Source organism: Thalassophryne amazonica, chromosome 4 (assembly GCF_902500255.1).
Source record: "Thalassophryne amazonica chromosome 4, fThaAma1.1, whole genome shotgun sequence".
Taxonomy (NCBI): domain Eukaryota; kingdom Metazoa; phylum Chordata; class Actinopteri; order Batrachoidiformes; family Batrachoididae; genus Thalassophryne; species Thalassophryne amazonica.
Genome location: NC_047106.1, coordinates 142,903,256 through 142,918,087, shown reverse-complemented (window position 1 = coordinate 142,918,087; position 14,832 = coordinate 142,903,256). Strand labels below are relative to the sequence as shown.

The window sequence follows — 14,832 nt, the reverse complement described above, 5'->3', positions numbered from 1 at the left end:
TTCCTGAACAGGATCGTGATTGTTCTGCACACAACGGGAGTTGGAGACAGAAAAGCTGATGAAGATACATGATACTGTTTTTTACTGAACTGTTAGTAGACCCAGATGTTACTCTTTTTTGTGATGGGCACAGTCATTCAGACCCACAGAGTGGTGTAGTAGCAGCGTATGCTGTGGTGGCACGATCAGCGGATGGATTTTAAATGGTGGTGGCAGATAAATTATTACCTCCAGTCTCGGCACAGAAAGCTGAATTACAGGCTTTGGTCGCAGCCTGTAATTATGCAGAGGAAAGGTGGCCAACATGTATACGTTCATGTGGATTTGTGTCATTGGAGGAGAAAAGGCTTTGTTATCTCAGAGAGTGATCCTGTTAAACATCTTTAATTATTACCAGAGGTGTATCAATCATTGGCGAAACCCAAACAGGTGGCCATTTTGAAATATAAAGGACACCAGAAGGATGATTCTAAGACTGCACGGGGTAATGAATCAGCTGATATTGCGGTGAAAAAGGTGTGAGGATATCAGATGGTGGCCACTCAGGCTCGGATGCAAGGTGAAACAGAGCGGGTTGCGGCTGAACATAGCCAAGAGTACAGTTTGTCTGATGAGGTGAACTGTTTTGAAACCAAGTTGCTGTCACTTTCCATGGAGCACTTGGATGTATATAATGTACAGAAAAGACAGGAGGATGCAGCTCCTTCTGAAAAACAGGGTTGGCTCGATAAGGGAGCCAAGAAAGGGGAAGACGACTTATGGAGGAGCCATGACGGCCAATTGGTAGCGCCAATGGGGCTGTTGATGGACTTACAGTAGTGTTCAGAATAATAGTAGTGCTATGTGACTAAAAAGATTAATCCAGGTTTTGAGAATATTTCTTATTGTTACATGGGAAACAAGATACCAGTAGATTCAGTAGATTCTCACAAATCCAACAAGACCAAGCATTCATGATATGCACACTCTTAAGGCTATGAAATTGGGCTATTAGTAAAAAAAAAGTAGAAAAGGGGGTGTTCACAACAATAGTAATGTGGCATTCAGTCAGTGAGTTCCTCAATTTTGTGGAACAAACCGGTGTGAATCAGGTGTCCCCTATTTAAGGATGAAGCCAGCACCTGTTAACATGCTTTTCTCTTTGAAAGCCTGAGGAAAATGGGACGTTCAAGACATTGTTCAGAAGAACAGCGTAGTATGATTAAAAAGTTGATTGTAGAGGAGAAAACGTATACGCAGGTACAAAAAATTATAGGCTGTTCATCTACAATGATCTCCAGTGCTTTAAAATGGACAAAAAACCAGAGACGTGTGGAAGAAAACGGAAAACAACCATCAAAATGGATAGAAGAATAACCAGAATGGCAAAGGCTCACCCATTGATCAGCTCCAGGATGATCAAAGACAGTCTGGAGTTACCTGTAAGTACTGTGACAGTTAGAAGACGCCTGTGTGAAGCTAATTTATTTGCAAGAATCCCCCGCAAAGTCCCTCTGTTAAATAAAAGAAGAGGTTACAATTTGCCAAAGAACACATCAACTGGTCTAAAGAGAAATGGAGGAATATTTTGTGGACTGATGAGAGTAAAACTGTTCTTTTTGGGTCCAAGGGCCGCAGACAGTTTGTGAGATGCCCCCCAAACTCTGAATTCAAGCCACAGTTCACAGTGAAGACAGTGAAGCATGGTGGTGCAAGCATCATGATATGGGCATGTTTCTCCTACTATGGTGTTGGGCCTATATATCGCATACCAGGTATCATGGATCAGTTTGGATCTGTCAAACTACTTGAAGAGGTCATGTTGCCTTATGCTGAAGAGGACATGCCCTTGAAATGGGTGTTTCAACAAGACAATGACCCCAAGCACACGAGTAAACCAGCAAAATCTTGGTTCCAAACCAACAAAATTAATGCCTCGCAGATGTGAAGAAATCATGAAAAACTGTGGTTATACAACTAAATACTAGTTTAGTGATTCACAGGATTGCTAAAAAAAAAAAAGCAGTTTGAACATAATAATTTTGAGTTTGTACTGTTAACAGCAGATGCTACTATTATTGTGAACACTCCCTTTTCTACTTTTTTTTTTTTTTTTTTACTAATAGCCCAATTTCATAGCCTTAAGAGTGTGCATATCATGAATGCTTGGTCTTGTTGGAAGAAATACGAGTATACTCAAAACCTGGATTAATGTTTTTAGTCACATAGCACTACTATTATTCTGAACACTACTGTATGTGAAGAATCTCATGTGAGGAACCATTGTGGTGCGCAACGTATTCAAACCTTGTTTGAAAGACGGTGGTGGCATACTTACATGAGGGATGAGTGTATATATTATGTATAGTATATATAGATGGTTGTAAAATGTATAACCCTAAGCATGCACCAGACCGTGGAAGGAGATTGTGATTTTACTGATATGAGAGCAGACCACAGAGTGAAAAGCTATTGCTATCTTCTGGTTTGTGTGGATACTTTTTCGAGATGGGTTGAAGCCATACCTAACAAAACGGAGCAGGCAAAGGAAGTGGTGGACTGGTTGTCTAGAGATTTGATCCCTCGGTATGGTATCCCTGCTACAATATGATCTGATAATGACACCCATTTCACTAGTGGAATGTTGGCAGAAGTGGAGAGATCTTTTGTGGATCTGGCATCAGTTTGGAGCAGTATATCATCCAGCATCCCAGGGATTGGTGGAAAGGGCCAATAGATCCCTAAAGGAGACCTTCGCTAAGGTCTGTGCGGATAGGACCCTTACTTGGGTCGAGGCTCTGCCAGTGGTGTTTAGAATTCAATTGTTTCCTGACGATACCATAGGCATCAGCCCACATAAACTTTTGATGGGTAGAGTGATGCCCACCCCTTTAGACTCCTTGGCTGAGGAACCACAGGTGGAGGATGTGGGAGAGTATTTGAGACATTTAAAAAATACTGTTGCTAGTGTTTCTCAACAAGTGACGGAGATACTGACAAAGCAGAAAGAGGTAGAGACTACACCCGTGGAGATTGCTGAGTGGGTACTCAGATGTGCTGCCCATCGCCATTGGACGGAACTACGGGGGATGGGACAGTGGCAGCTGGCACAGGTCTCTCGCCACATGATTAAGGTGTGGCTAGAGGGGGAAGCATTGAGTAACGTAATACACAAAACTCATTGTTGCAAGACAGATCCTCCCACGGGTAGGAACATAAGGCACATTAATTTCAATTTCAATTTAATTAGCTTATGCGCCAAATCACAGCAAAAGCCATCTCAAGGCGCTTTACATGGAACAATTCATCAGAAAATTTAAATAAACAATTAAAAATTAATAAAAATTTCAAATACATAATTGAAAACAGAAGTAAAAGAATAAAACTGATTAAAAATAAAATAAAAACTATTCATAAGAGAATAAAAATGGGTTTTCAGTCTTGACTTAAAAATGTCCACGGACTCCGACTGCCTCACAGTCGCAGGAAGACTGTTCCACAGAGTGGGTGCAGGATAAGAAAAGGCTCTTTGACTTGCTGACTTCTTCACCCTGGGAACACAGAGAAGTCCCGCATCCTGCGACCGCAAAGCCCGGGCTGGCACGTAAATTTCCACCAGATCACCCAGATAAGATGGCGCCAGTCCATGAACAACCTTCTGCTATGTGTCAAAGCCTGGCGGCAGTGTTCTGAACCAGCTGAAGACCCCTGATGCTGGACTGCAGTAACCAGGCAAGAACAAAGCAAGGAATTGGGCTGGAAGGTGTACAGAGACAACGATCTGGGAACATTATGTAGATTTTCCTTATGACCAGGATCAACCAGGTTCACCAATTTAAGTGGTAATGAGATAAGATAAAATAAAATAAAAATACACCTGTTAGATTAGAGGTGAGGCCACTTAATGTAATATTGGTCTTTACTTCTATCAGAGATAGAGGGATATTTTCATTCAGTGGGAGATTAGAGGGGTAAGTGTTGGCCCTAGTTTCATTTTTGGTAGGATAACATGCATATTCCATGGGGTTCCCCTACAAGATCCTTATGGTTATAATTTCATGTGCAGTGATGATGTTGATTTGGTGGGAATATCCTTGGATAAAGAATCACTCACCACATAAATGATCAGTTCGTGAGAATTTGCTGTTGACGTATAACTGATTCACAGACAACTTTTTTGTTTGATCTATGTGATGCATTGGACTGTGGAAAATGGGATCTACATGATCGGGGATATGATGTTTACATGTGCTACTTCACAACAGGGTAATTGGAAAATGGACAATGGTGTTCAGGATGGAGGTACGTATGGTGGAATACTGGTCCTAATGGATGGAGATAAGAGGTAAAACAAGACACCCTGGAAAACTTTTCAAGAGAATATACAATTACCACCACTTCAGTACAACCCCCAACAACTTGGAAATATAAACCCTTGTCACATTCTATTAAACATCTGAAGGAATCCCCTTGGAAGGAAATTAATGGGAACTGATGGGAATTTTCATTAATCTTACGGGTAGATATGTCAGGCAAAGATCCTATTGCCTATTTTATAGTGAAAATAAATCCGCAACAAAGACAGTTAGGTGGAAATCCTGTAGTGTATTCTCTGTTTTTGGATGTTATGATACAACTGGGGCGTTTAACTGAGGATTTGGTGTTAAATTGAGAAACTGGTTTTAGTTCTTGGAATTCGTGGATTGGATGGATTTGTAATGCCGCACATATGGTAGCTAGAGATGGGTGTGTAGTTTGTGCAGGACTGAAACCAGCATTACAAACAGTTCCCGCAGGGTTCTCCCCAGACAATGGAACAACGGCGCTGCACCATCATAGTGTTATCACAGCGCCGGTATATTGTTCTCTACTCTCAGGTAGTTTTCTAAAATGCAGCCTGGCAATTTGTGCTGAACTGCCCGCTCGCCCCTCAACTGCCGACAGAGAGACGAGCAGAACAGCGCTACAGCTCAGAGATTCTTGCTTTCAATGCATCTAAAGCCAGTCAAAATGACTCAACACGCGCCGCCTTGGGCAAAAATTGCCAACAGCACCACGATACTAATAAATTCTGGGTAGAACCCTGTCCCATTATAGTATACGATGTATACTATAAGTATACGATGTATACTATAATGTATGAGAATATGATTTGTATCTGTCTTTAATAAGTACACCTGCATACAACGCATAAATCCTTCTGGAGAAAAAATGGGGCATATGAATTTGAGATGGAGCTCATGGATTATTGACGTTACTGGAAACGACATTTCCACCAAATTTAAATATGCTCGATCAGATGTATATTGGTTTTGTGGGAGAAAAGAGTTGAGGAATATTCTCCCAGAAAACTGGGATGGATGCTGTGCTCTTGTGTCTCTTTTAACTCCCCTCAAAGCATTCACATTTCTGTTAGTGAATTGACTGAACAAGCAGCAGAACAGAGCGGTCGGAGGCGACCTGCCAGAGTACTGCCTGTTTGAAAACGCATGGCTTTCGATTCCCCCACTTCTATAGATGCGATTGGGGAACTGAGAGGGGTTCCAGATGAATACAAATTAGTTAATCAAATTGCAGCTGGGTTGGTGGTGCACAATAAATAAAATGTAGATAGAATCAACTATATACACTTTAATGTACAACAACTGAATAATTAAGCAGAGATGCAGTAACCGGATTACATGAACAACTGGCTGCCAATCCTTAATGGCCTACCAAAATCGATTGGTCCTAGATATGATTTTGGCAGAGAAAGGGGGGGGTGCATACTGCATATTTGGCCAGGAGTGTTGCACATTCATACCAAACAATACTGCTCCTGGTGGCTCTGTATCAAGAGCCCTCACAGGGCTGAAAATACTCTCAGAAGAAAAAAAAACAACAACTCTGGTATCCAAAATCCAATAGGTGATTGGCTGGAACGTTAATTTGGCAAGTGGAAGGGATTAGTAGTCTCGATTTTGATATGTGTTATAGAAGCAGTCTCTGTATTGGTTCGATGTGGTTGCTGCTTTATCCTTTGTATAAGACACTTGTGTCTCAAGTGCATCACCACTGCCTTAGATGAAAACATGGGGATACAACCCCCCTGAATCAAATGTTGCAATGTGTCCCTGAAGAAATAGTCCCATTGGTCTCCTTTCCTGAGGCAGCAGGACTGGAAGATGAAGAGCCAAGACTGATTGAGGAAGAAGATGAGTCATTAGATACTTGCGTTTCGACTGCCTAGGCAGAATGTTCAGATGTAGGAAGTAGAAGAGTCCAATTTAACAGGTAGTTTTATTCTTTCTAACCTTTCCTTCTTTCTAGTATTAGTGATTGTTTTATGAATAATATGTCGTGTAGGGTCTGGCCGGGCAATTGGGTATGTCCAGGGGACCCCTGTTAGTCCTCCCCAGTGGAGCCATGCCAGTAGACATTCATGCCATCCAGGAGAGGCCATGAGAACCCTGACACAGAATTAGGTTGTAATGTTTATTTGTGTGAATTGTTTAGTGGGGTGGATATTTCTTGCCTAGGATCTGGGGTGCTGGAGGGGGACCAGGGTTGTGACGGGGTTTATCTCCCGTGGCCATAGTTCTCAGCCAGTGGACCTTGGAGGTTTATGTTCATGAGATGAGCAATATGCAGTTCTGGTTGTCTTTACTGGTTTTCTTGACTTCTTTTGGTATTAAAGTAGTTATTTTACTGAGGATTGTATTGTTGTATTGTTAGTTTTCACTCTTATTCTTACTTTCCTTTGTCCTCTTTTGGAATGTGCCTGTCAAACTGGCTTTAACCAGTTCTTTTTATCATTTAGGACAAAGAGATTCAGGTTACATTATAAATCATGTATGTTCCATTATTGCATGCGTCCTGGGCAGGGGGTGGGACCACCCTCGAATGCCCACAAGGACCAATAAGGGAAGGATTTTGCAAAATAAGGTCCGCCTTTGTCACGCCTATGAAATGCTTTATAAAAACTGTTTGTGCCCATTGTTTGGGATTCTGTAAGAGCGGATCTCATCTGTGTGAGACGTTCTACAGAATCCAGGCCTATTTTTCACTGGGACTTTGATTAAATTTAAAAGCGCGGAATAATTTGAGTTTGTACTTTGTGAGAGGCGTTGTTACAGAAAGAACTGGGGAAAAAAACAACACTATCTGGACTCTCAATCAGGCCTTAACGGTGACGCTTTCAGGACAAATCAGGTGTGTAATTTTATCATGACTATAAACAGAAATACTGAGTGTGGTGCATTCAGGAATAATTCCAGTGTCATAGCAAAAACTACTACTGACCACGATCCACTCAGTATCAATCCCATCAATGGAATTTAATGACCGTGGTGCATTCAGCAAAAATCGTAATTTTGCCACGTCTGTCAACAATAATACTGACTGTGCTGCATTCAAGGATGATCATGACTGATGCAAGCGCCGGAAAACAGTGACCATGATGCATTCAGGGACTCACCAGCCTCCTGCTGCTGCTCCAGGTTTACACCTGATCCTGGGCTCAGCTCCTGCTCCTCACATCGAACCCGACCGTGCACGTCAAAGTCCCTAAAAACATGTCGCCATCACGAGCGATCATTAAATAACAAAACTGTTAGCGTCATCATATTAACACATCAGATCCAAAACTGTACAATCACAACAATTCAGAGACAATTAAAAACCCCAAAATGACCATGATGAGGTACGAAAACCTCCGACCACAACTGCAGTGCTGCTGTCATGACACTAGCATCTCAAAGTTAGCATGTTCCGTTGAGTCTATGTTATGAATATATGAGTGTGTTAATGTTCACGGTTAAGGTGCGTTTACACATAACGACGACAAGTCACGAATGCCACGAGGTATACATTCTAGGCCGCTGATGAAAAATGTGAAAATTCGGGGTAAAGGCGTCAGGTGTCCTCAGGAACTGCTACAACCTGTTACCACGCCTTACGATTAATGGCACGTGTTAATGGAGAATTATCAGGAACCATTACGCATTTTCAGAATAAGTTTCCGCATTGTGCACTGTTAAGCGCAATTGTGCATAACAGAGCATCGTTAAGTTCTGTCACGTTGTGAATGAGGTGAATTGTCTCCACACACACCCATATTCATCCATCAGCTGCTGAACAATTCAGATCGCTCCAGTTTGCTCCTCAAAATCCCCAGCAGAAGAAATTGCATGCCTAGTTGGGCTCTGTGCTGTGGAGTGGTGCAGAGAGGAGGAGGAGACGGAGAGAACCAGATGTGTGGCTCCACACGGTTCTCGTCTCGCTTGTTTTCCCAAACATCAGGCACATGGAGCACGCTGAGGAACACTGGAACGAGACTTTTAGTCGACTTGGCGTCACTGCTCTTCTTCAGCATACTGCAGCAATGAAACAGAATGCGGTGCAGCAGGGTTTAATTGTGAGTGTGACGGAGCAGCCCCGCCAAAGCCTGCGGCGCCAACTCCGACCTAACCACTCGCTCACTTACCCTCATTCAGTCAACTCCCCGTCCTCCTGCGCAGTTTACAATAATCGCCAGTCCATTTCACCACCGCAGTAGTCTTGGGTGCACACTAGGCTGCTGTTAAATCCTCAATAGTTTTGTCCAGTAACCAACTCTTTTCCAGTATCCAGCCACGTCATCGCTGATGTCTGGAGGTACACCCAGCTCTGCTAATACCCAGTCAGCAAATGGTAAGTCCCTTGTTTGCTATTACTGTCAGCAGCAGGGTCACAAGTCCTCTGTGTGTCCAGTGCGGCGAGACAAGCTGACTGGGGCCTGTTATGCACCTCGTGGGGAAGGTGACCAGTGCACTCAGGGCTTGAAGGAGCATACCTTAAAAACTGTGACTCTGAATGGCCAGCAAGTAACCGCTCTCTTGGTCAGTGGGAGTTTCATTTCGCTGGTAAAGCAAGACTATGTGGCTGTTAACTCAATTGACTATGGCTTAAAAACTGACATTGTGTGTGTCCATGGTGATAGTCATGCTTACCCTAAGGCTGTGGTTACTGTGACTACTGACTATCAACCTTACCTTTTGACTGTTGCCGTGGTGAAGAATTTACCTGTTGACCTCGTCCTGGGAACTGACTTACCTGTGCTTTTGGACTTCTTGCGGGGAGCGGAATGTACTACTGTATGTGATGATAATGTGTTTGATGTGCCCAGTAATGTCTCCTGTCCTGTTGTTACTAGGTCTCAGACCAAGGCTGGCGTTGAACCACTGCCTGACCTAGATGATGGTCTGTGTGAGGGGGGAACCAAGGGGCCTAGAAAATCAAAGCGCCAACGGAGGTTTGAGAAACAGCTAATGCTAAGTGACCAGGGTGGAAAGAGTTTAGATGTGGATGAAGTGTGGAATGTGCCTGAAAATACTGCCGAGCTACAGAGGCAGGATGCATCTCTAAAAACCTGTTTTGATAAAGTTGAAGCTAATGCTAATGCTAATGTAACAGGTAAAGAGCAATTTATTGTTAGTGGTGGTATTTTGTACATTTGTGACAATGTCCAGAAACGTCTAGTTGTCCCTGCACCATGTAGGAAGTTGGTCCTGTGTGTCGCACACACACTCCCATGGGCCGGGCATTTTGCCCGGCACAAGACCTACTTGCGCATCAGTGCTCGTTTCTATTGGCCCGGTATGTATAAAGACATACAAACATATTGCACTACATGCCCCACTTGCCAAAAGACTGCTGCAAACCATAAATCAGAGAGAGCTCTCCTCCATCCACTACCTGTCATTTCCACACCTTTTCGCAGAATAGCCATGGACATTGTTGGGCCCCTTGTCAAGAGTGCTCGGGGTCACCAGTACATCTTGGTAGTTTGTGACTATGCCACCAGGTACCCTGAGGCCTTCCCACTCCGCACCATCACCGCCCCTGCTGTCCTCCGTTCACTTGTTCAATTGTTTTCCAGGGTTGGTATCCCAGACGAAATCCTGACCGATCAAGGGACTAATTTCACTTCTCTTTTGTTACAGTTGTTTCACAAGCAGCTGGGAATCACTGCTCTGCGTACCACACCGTATCACCCACAAACTGATGGTCTTGTCAAGAGATTTAACCAGACCCTGAAAAGGATGCTTCAGAAGTTTGTATGTGACACAGGAAAGGACTGGGACCGATGGCTGCCATTTGTTCTCTTCGCCTATCGAGAGGTACCACAGTCATCCACTGGGTTTTCGCCATTTGAACTCTTATATGGCTGGGACATTCAAGGACCCCTGGATTCGTTGGGAAAAACATGGACTGCCTCAGAAACGAAGCCAGGTGAGTGGGGGATTGTCCAGTTTGTTTTGCAGATGAGAGACTGGCTCTCCAGCTACCAGGACGAGGCTGAGGAGAATCTGAAAGTGCGCAAAGACGCCAGAAAACCGGTATGACCGGCAAGCCCGACACAGAGATTCTGAACCAGGACAAAAGGTTCTTCTGTTGCTCCCCTCATCTAACAGCAAGTTACTGGCAAAGTGGCAAGGCCCATACACGATCACCAGGTGGATGGGTCCCGTTACCTATGAGATTAACCAGCCAGATAAGAGGAAGCCCCGGCAAACATACCATGTAAATCTCCTGAAGGCCTGGAAGGAATCTCCTGCCATGGTTCCTGAGGCAGCGCTGATGGTGAGACAAGTGGAAGTGGAGGGAGAGGAGGACCCCGGTGTTCCAGTACTCACCAAACCCTCAGAACTCCTCATTGCACACCTCTCTGCAGACCAAGCTGCCGACCTCCTGCAGATCTTTCGGGATATGCCCTCGTTGTTTGCTGCTGAACCTGGGAGGACTACTGTGATCGAGCATGTGATTCGACTGAAAGACCAGAATCCTGTCAGACAACGACCCTACCGTGTTCCTCAGCAGCTGGTGGCTCAGCTTCGGCAAGAAATCAAGTCCATGCTGGAGCTTGGAGTCATCGAGCCTTCAACCTCAGAATGGTGCAGTCCTGTTGTCATCGTTTTTAAAAAGGATGGATCATTGAGAATCTGCATCGACTTCCGAAAACGTAATTCCATCTCGTAATTCGATGCACATCCTATGCCACTAATAGACGACCTCCTCGACCGGATTGGCTCGGTGTCATACATCACCACTCTGGACTTGTGTAAAGGTTATTGGCAGGTTCCCCTGGACATTTCAAGTCGACCCTATACAGCCTTCAGAACATCAGTCGGACTTTTCCAGTTTACTGTTATGCCTTTTGGCCTGCATGGTGCCCCTGCACTATTCCAGTGCCTCATGGACAAAGTGCTACAGGGCTGTGAAGAGTTCAGTGTCGCTTACCTGGACGACGTGGTGATTTTTAGTCAGACCTGGGTACAGCATGTCGAGCACCTGAAGACTGTCTTGCAGAAGATCAGTGCCGCTGGTCTGACGCTGAACGTGGCCAAGTGTGAGTGGGCCCGTCACAAAACTCGTTACCTGGGCTATAAGCGGTGGAGAGGTGCGGCCGCAGATGGATAAGGTCGAAGCTATCCAGAAGTGCCCTCGTCCACAGACCAAGAAGGAGGTGCGATCCTTTCTGGGCCTGGCTGGTTGGTATCGGAGGTTTGTGCCGCAATTTGCCACTATTGCAGCACCACTCACTGCCCTAACTACAAAAGACAAGAAAAATCCGGTGACCTGGACTGAAGAATGTGAACGGTCCTTTTGTACGTTAAAGACTCTCTTGTGTTCATCTCCAGTTCTTCGCAGTCCAGATTTCAGCCGTCGCCTCCTCGTACAAGTGGATGCCTCTGAGGTGGGTCTTGGCACAGTCCTCGCCCAGGGAGAGCCATGAGCGGAGCAGCCCATCTTGTATCTGAGCAGAAAGTTGCTGCCCAGAGAGTCCAGATACTCTGTCGTCGAGAAGGAGGGGCTGGCGATCAAGTGGGCTCTGGAGAGTCTTAAGTACTACTTGCTTGGGAGGGAGTTTGATTTGGAGACGGACCATCGAGTGCTTTCGTGGATCAACTCAATGAAGGATCACAATAGCAGACTAACTCGTTGGTACCTATCGTTGCAGCCCTTCCAGTTTGTGATCCGGCACCGGCCTGGGAAGTCCAATCTTGTGGCAGACTACCTTTCCAGGTTGCCAAGACTTTGTCAACCTCCGGGAGGAGAAGGATGGTGTGACGGAGCAGCCCCGCCAAAGCCTGCGGAGCCAACTCCGACCTAACCACTCGCTCACTTACCCTCATTCAGTCAACTCCCCGTCCTCCTGCGCAGTTTCCAATAATCGCCAGTCCATTTCACTACCGCAGTAGTCTTGGGTGCACACTAGGCTGCTGTTAAATCCTCCATAGTTTTGTCCAGTAACCAACTCTTTTCCAGTATCCAGCCATAATTCACGAGCCCACACTGTTAAACCGAGCGCTGTGTTTACTTCCGGTTTTATTGCGTCCCGCACGGGACATTAGCGTCCGACGTCATCGCTGACGTCATCATTAAGGGCCGTTTTTTTTTAAATCTGAGTTTATTATTTTTCCTGAGTTTCTTACAGGTAAAGGGACAAGGCGAAATAATATAGTATTAATTTGATGATTTTTTTTGTATTTTTGTATTTCTGAAATTCGTAGTTGGAGTGCAGAAAACTGTATTTTTTTGGTTAATTGGTTAGTGGGAGGGGCCTAGGGGTATAAAGGGGCGCCAGTCTCCCTGGCTCAGTTAGTCTGGGCCTGGTTGTGTTACAGAGAAGGTAACTATGATCCTTGGTCTGTTGTTATTTTTCTGTTGTTTGTAAATATTGTAAATAATTGTTCACTGTTTGTACAGCACTCCTCTTTTGATTTTTGGGAAATTAAAAAAAACCTTAAAAACATCCTGCGACTTTTGCCATCGTTTATCATCCTGTACAAGAACCCCGCCACAGTGCGCACGTCAGAGAAGGACACTGTCACTCTCTATTCAGGATCACCACTAATCAAGACGGCTCAACACACTCAGCTGCGACCTCCACGACATGAGGCAAAATGAGGGTGGTGCGTGACATTTGTGGAAGATTTTTTGACATCCAAAAACATGCTCCACGAAAATAACGAATATCACGCACCAACACGCACTATAAAGAATCCTATTCAGATGCGTTAAGTCACGTCACAATGTCAGGAATGATGCAAATGTGACATTCATAACGCGTCATACCTATGTGTAAACGCACCATTAGCGTCACACAATCAAACGGCTCTGCAGTGACAGTGGCAGCATTAGTGGAAACATCTTAACGTTAGTATGTTCAGTTTATCTTACGTCATGTATATATGAGCGTGTTAATGTTCATGGTTAGTGTCAGTGACCACCTCTGGTGGTGTCCCCTGCCAATGTGAAGCAGCTGGGCCGTGGTGGTGAGGCAAAGTCATTTTGTGTCACTGTCCCTGAAGACAAGTATGACAGTGTGGTAGCTGTTGGCATCATGCTGCTGCCCAGTGACCTAAGAGTCTGTCCATTTCACCCTAAGAGAGAGCCCCATAGGAGTAACAGCAATGGGAAGTATCTGGGTAGTAACAACAGCCAGAAGGGCCCGTCTGGCAACTGTCTCCAGCCAGCCCCACGCAGGCGTCTGACAGCCTACCACTACCACACTGGTACCAGTGACAACTCACGAATTGGGGGCTTTAGTCTTGAGTACAATCATGAGTCTTGCTATGTAACCGTTCCTGACCGTTACAGCCAAGTTTACTATCAAGCCCATGACAGGGACTATGTCCAGGACTGGCCTAGCCTCCCTTATTGTCATGCTCCTCACAATCATAATTATAAATAATATGACAGGTGCTACTGAGATTAATATTTCTTGTGAAGTTTTTAATTGTCATGGGCCGAATGTCAGGATATGGATTTTTTGTGTCTTGTTTGAATCATGTGCGCTGTTTGGTTATTGTGTTTTGTTAGTTTTTCTAGGTTGTTTTTTTTTATCTTACTGGTCTTTTTCTGCTTGGGTTTTCTCTGTCTCTTTTTCTCTCATCTTTTCCTTGGTGCTTAGTGGTGGACATTTCACTCTGTCTGGCCACACCCTTGTTCTAGTGCCTTCCACACACACCTGTTTCCGATTTGTTGCTCATCACCAGGGTGTATCTAAGGTTTTCCACTTTCACTCCTCACTCGTCAGATCGATGCGCCTTGTGTCTTCTTTCCAGCTCTACTCCATGTTTTCTCATTCCTGTTCTGCCTCATCATTTTTTGGACCGTCTGCCTGTGTACCCGACTCTGCCTCTGCCTGATGTTTTTTGTACTGCTGCTTGTTTTGGACTGCCTTAACGTGTACCGACCTTTACCTGAATCTCTACTAAACCTTTTTGAACTACAAAGCTGTGTGCCTGAGTTTTGCATTTGCATCCAGATGTCTTTAGCCACCAAGTCTAATACTGAAGCAGTCCACAGACTATATAAACTACAGACTCAAAAACTGTGGTATTCTGTGCCTTAATGAGACATGGCTAAGACCACATGAATGCAATTCCTTAAAATCAATGATCTCCAGTAAGTCTGCCAACTCTGTTTTTGCAAAATCTAGCATGTGTGATATTGTCTCTGGCCTCTCTGGTAGACAGTTTGGTGGGGTTGCTGTCACATTTTAACAAAAATAAGCATTTTTAGTACTCCATATAATATCCACAGTGACAGACTCATTGTAGTGCGGTTACATGATGCCAGCGGGGCTCTATTTCATGTGATTTTCTGTGTTTATATGCCTGTTTTATGATAAGTCCGATAGTAGTAATACATCTCAATATGTTGAGATTACAGATGAACTTCAAGTCACTGTAGATAAATACTGAGCTAATCATGGTCTTGTGATTTCTTTTACACCTACTACCGATGTTACTGTTCATGTGCAGCCCAACTGGAGTAACCATGAAAACAATGTAAATTATTGCAATATATTAGCCAAAAAATTAG

At 44.4% G+C, this 14,832-nt stretch overlaps 1 protein-coding gene across 1 annotated transcript in view; it reads right to left on the bottom strand.

Moving 5' to 3' along the window:
• Positions 1-14,832, bottom strand: part of wdr62 (WD repeat domain 62) — a 206,245-nt gene that overhangs the window by 63,123 nt on the left and 128,290 nt on the right. The window contains exon 24 of the mRNA XM_034168870.1: positions 7,436-7,524. Within this exon, the coding sequence (XP_034024761.1) occupies positions 7,436-7,524 (89 nt within the window). The remainder of the gene's footprint in view (positions 1-7,435; positions 7,525-14,832) is intronic.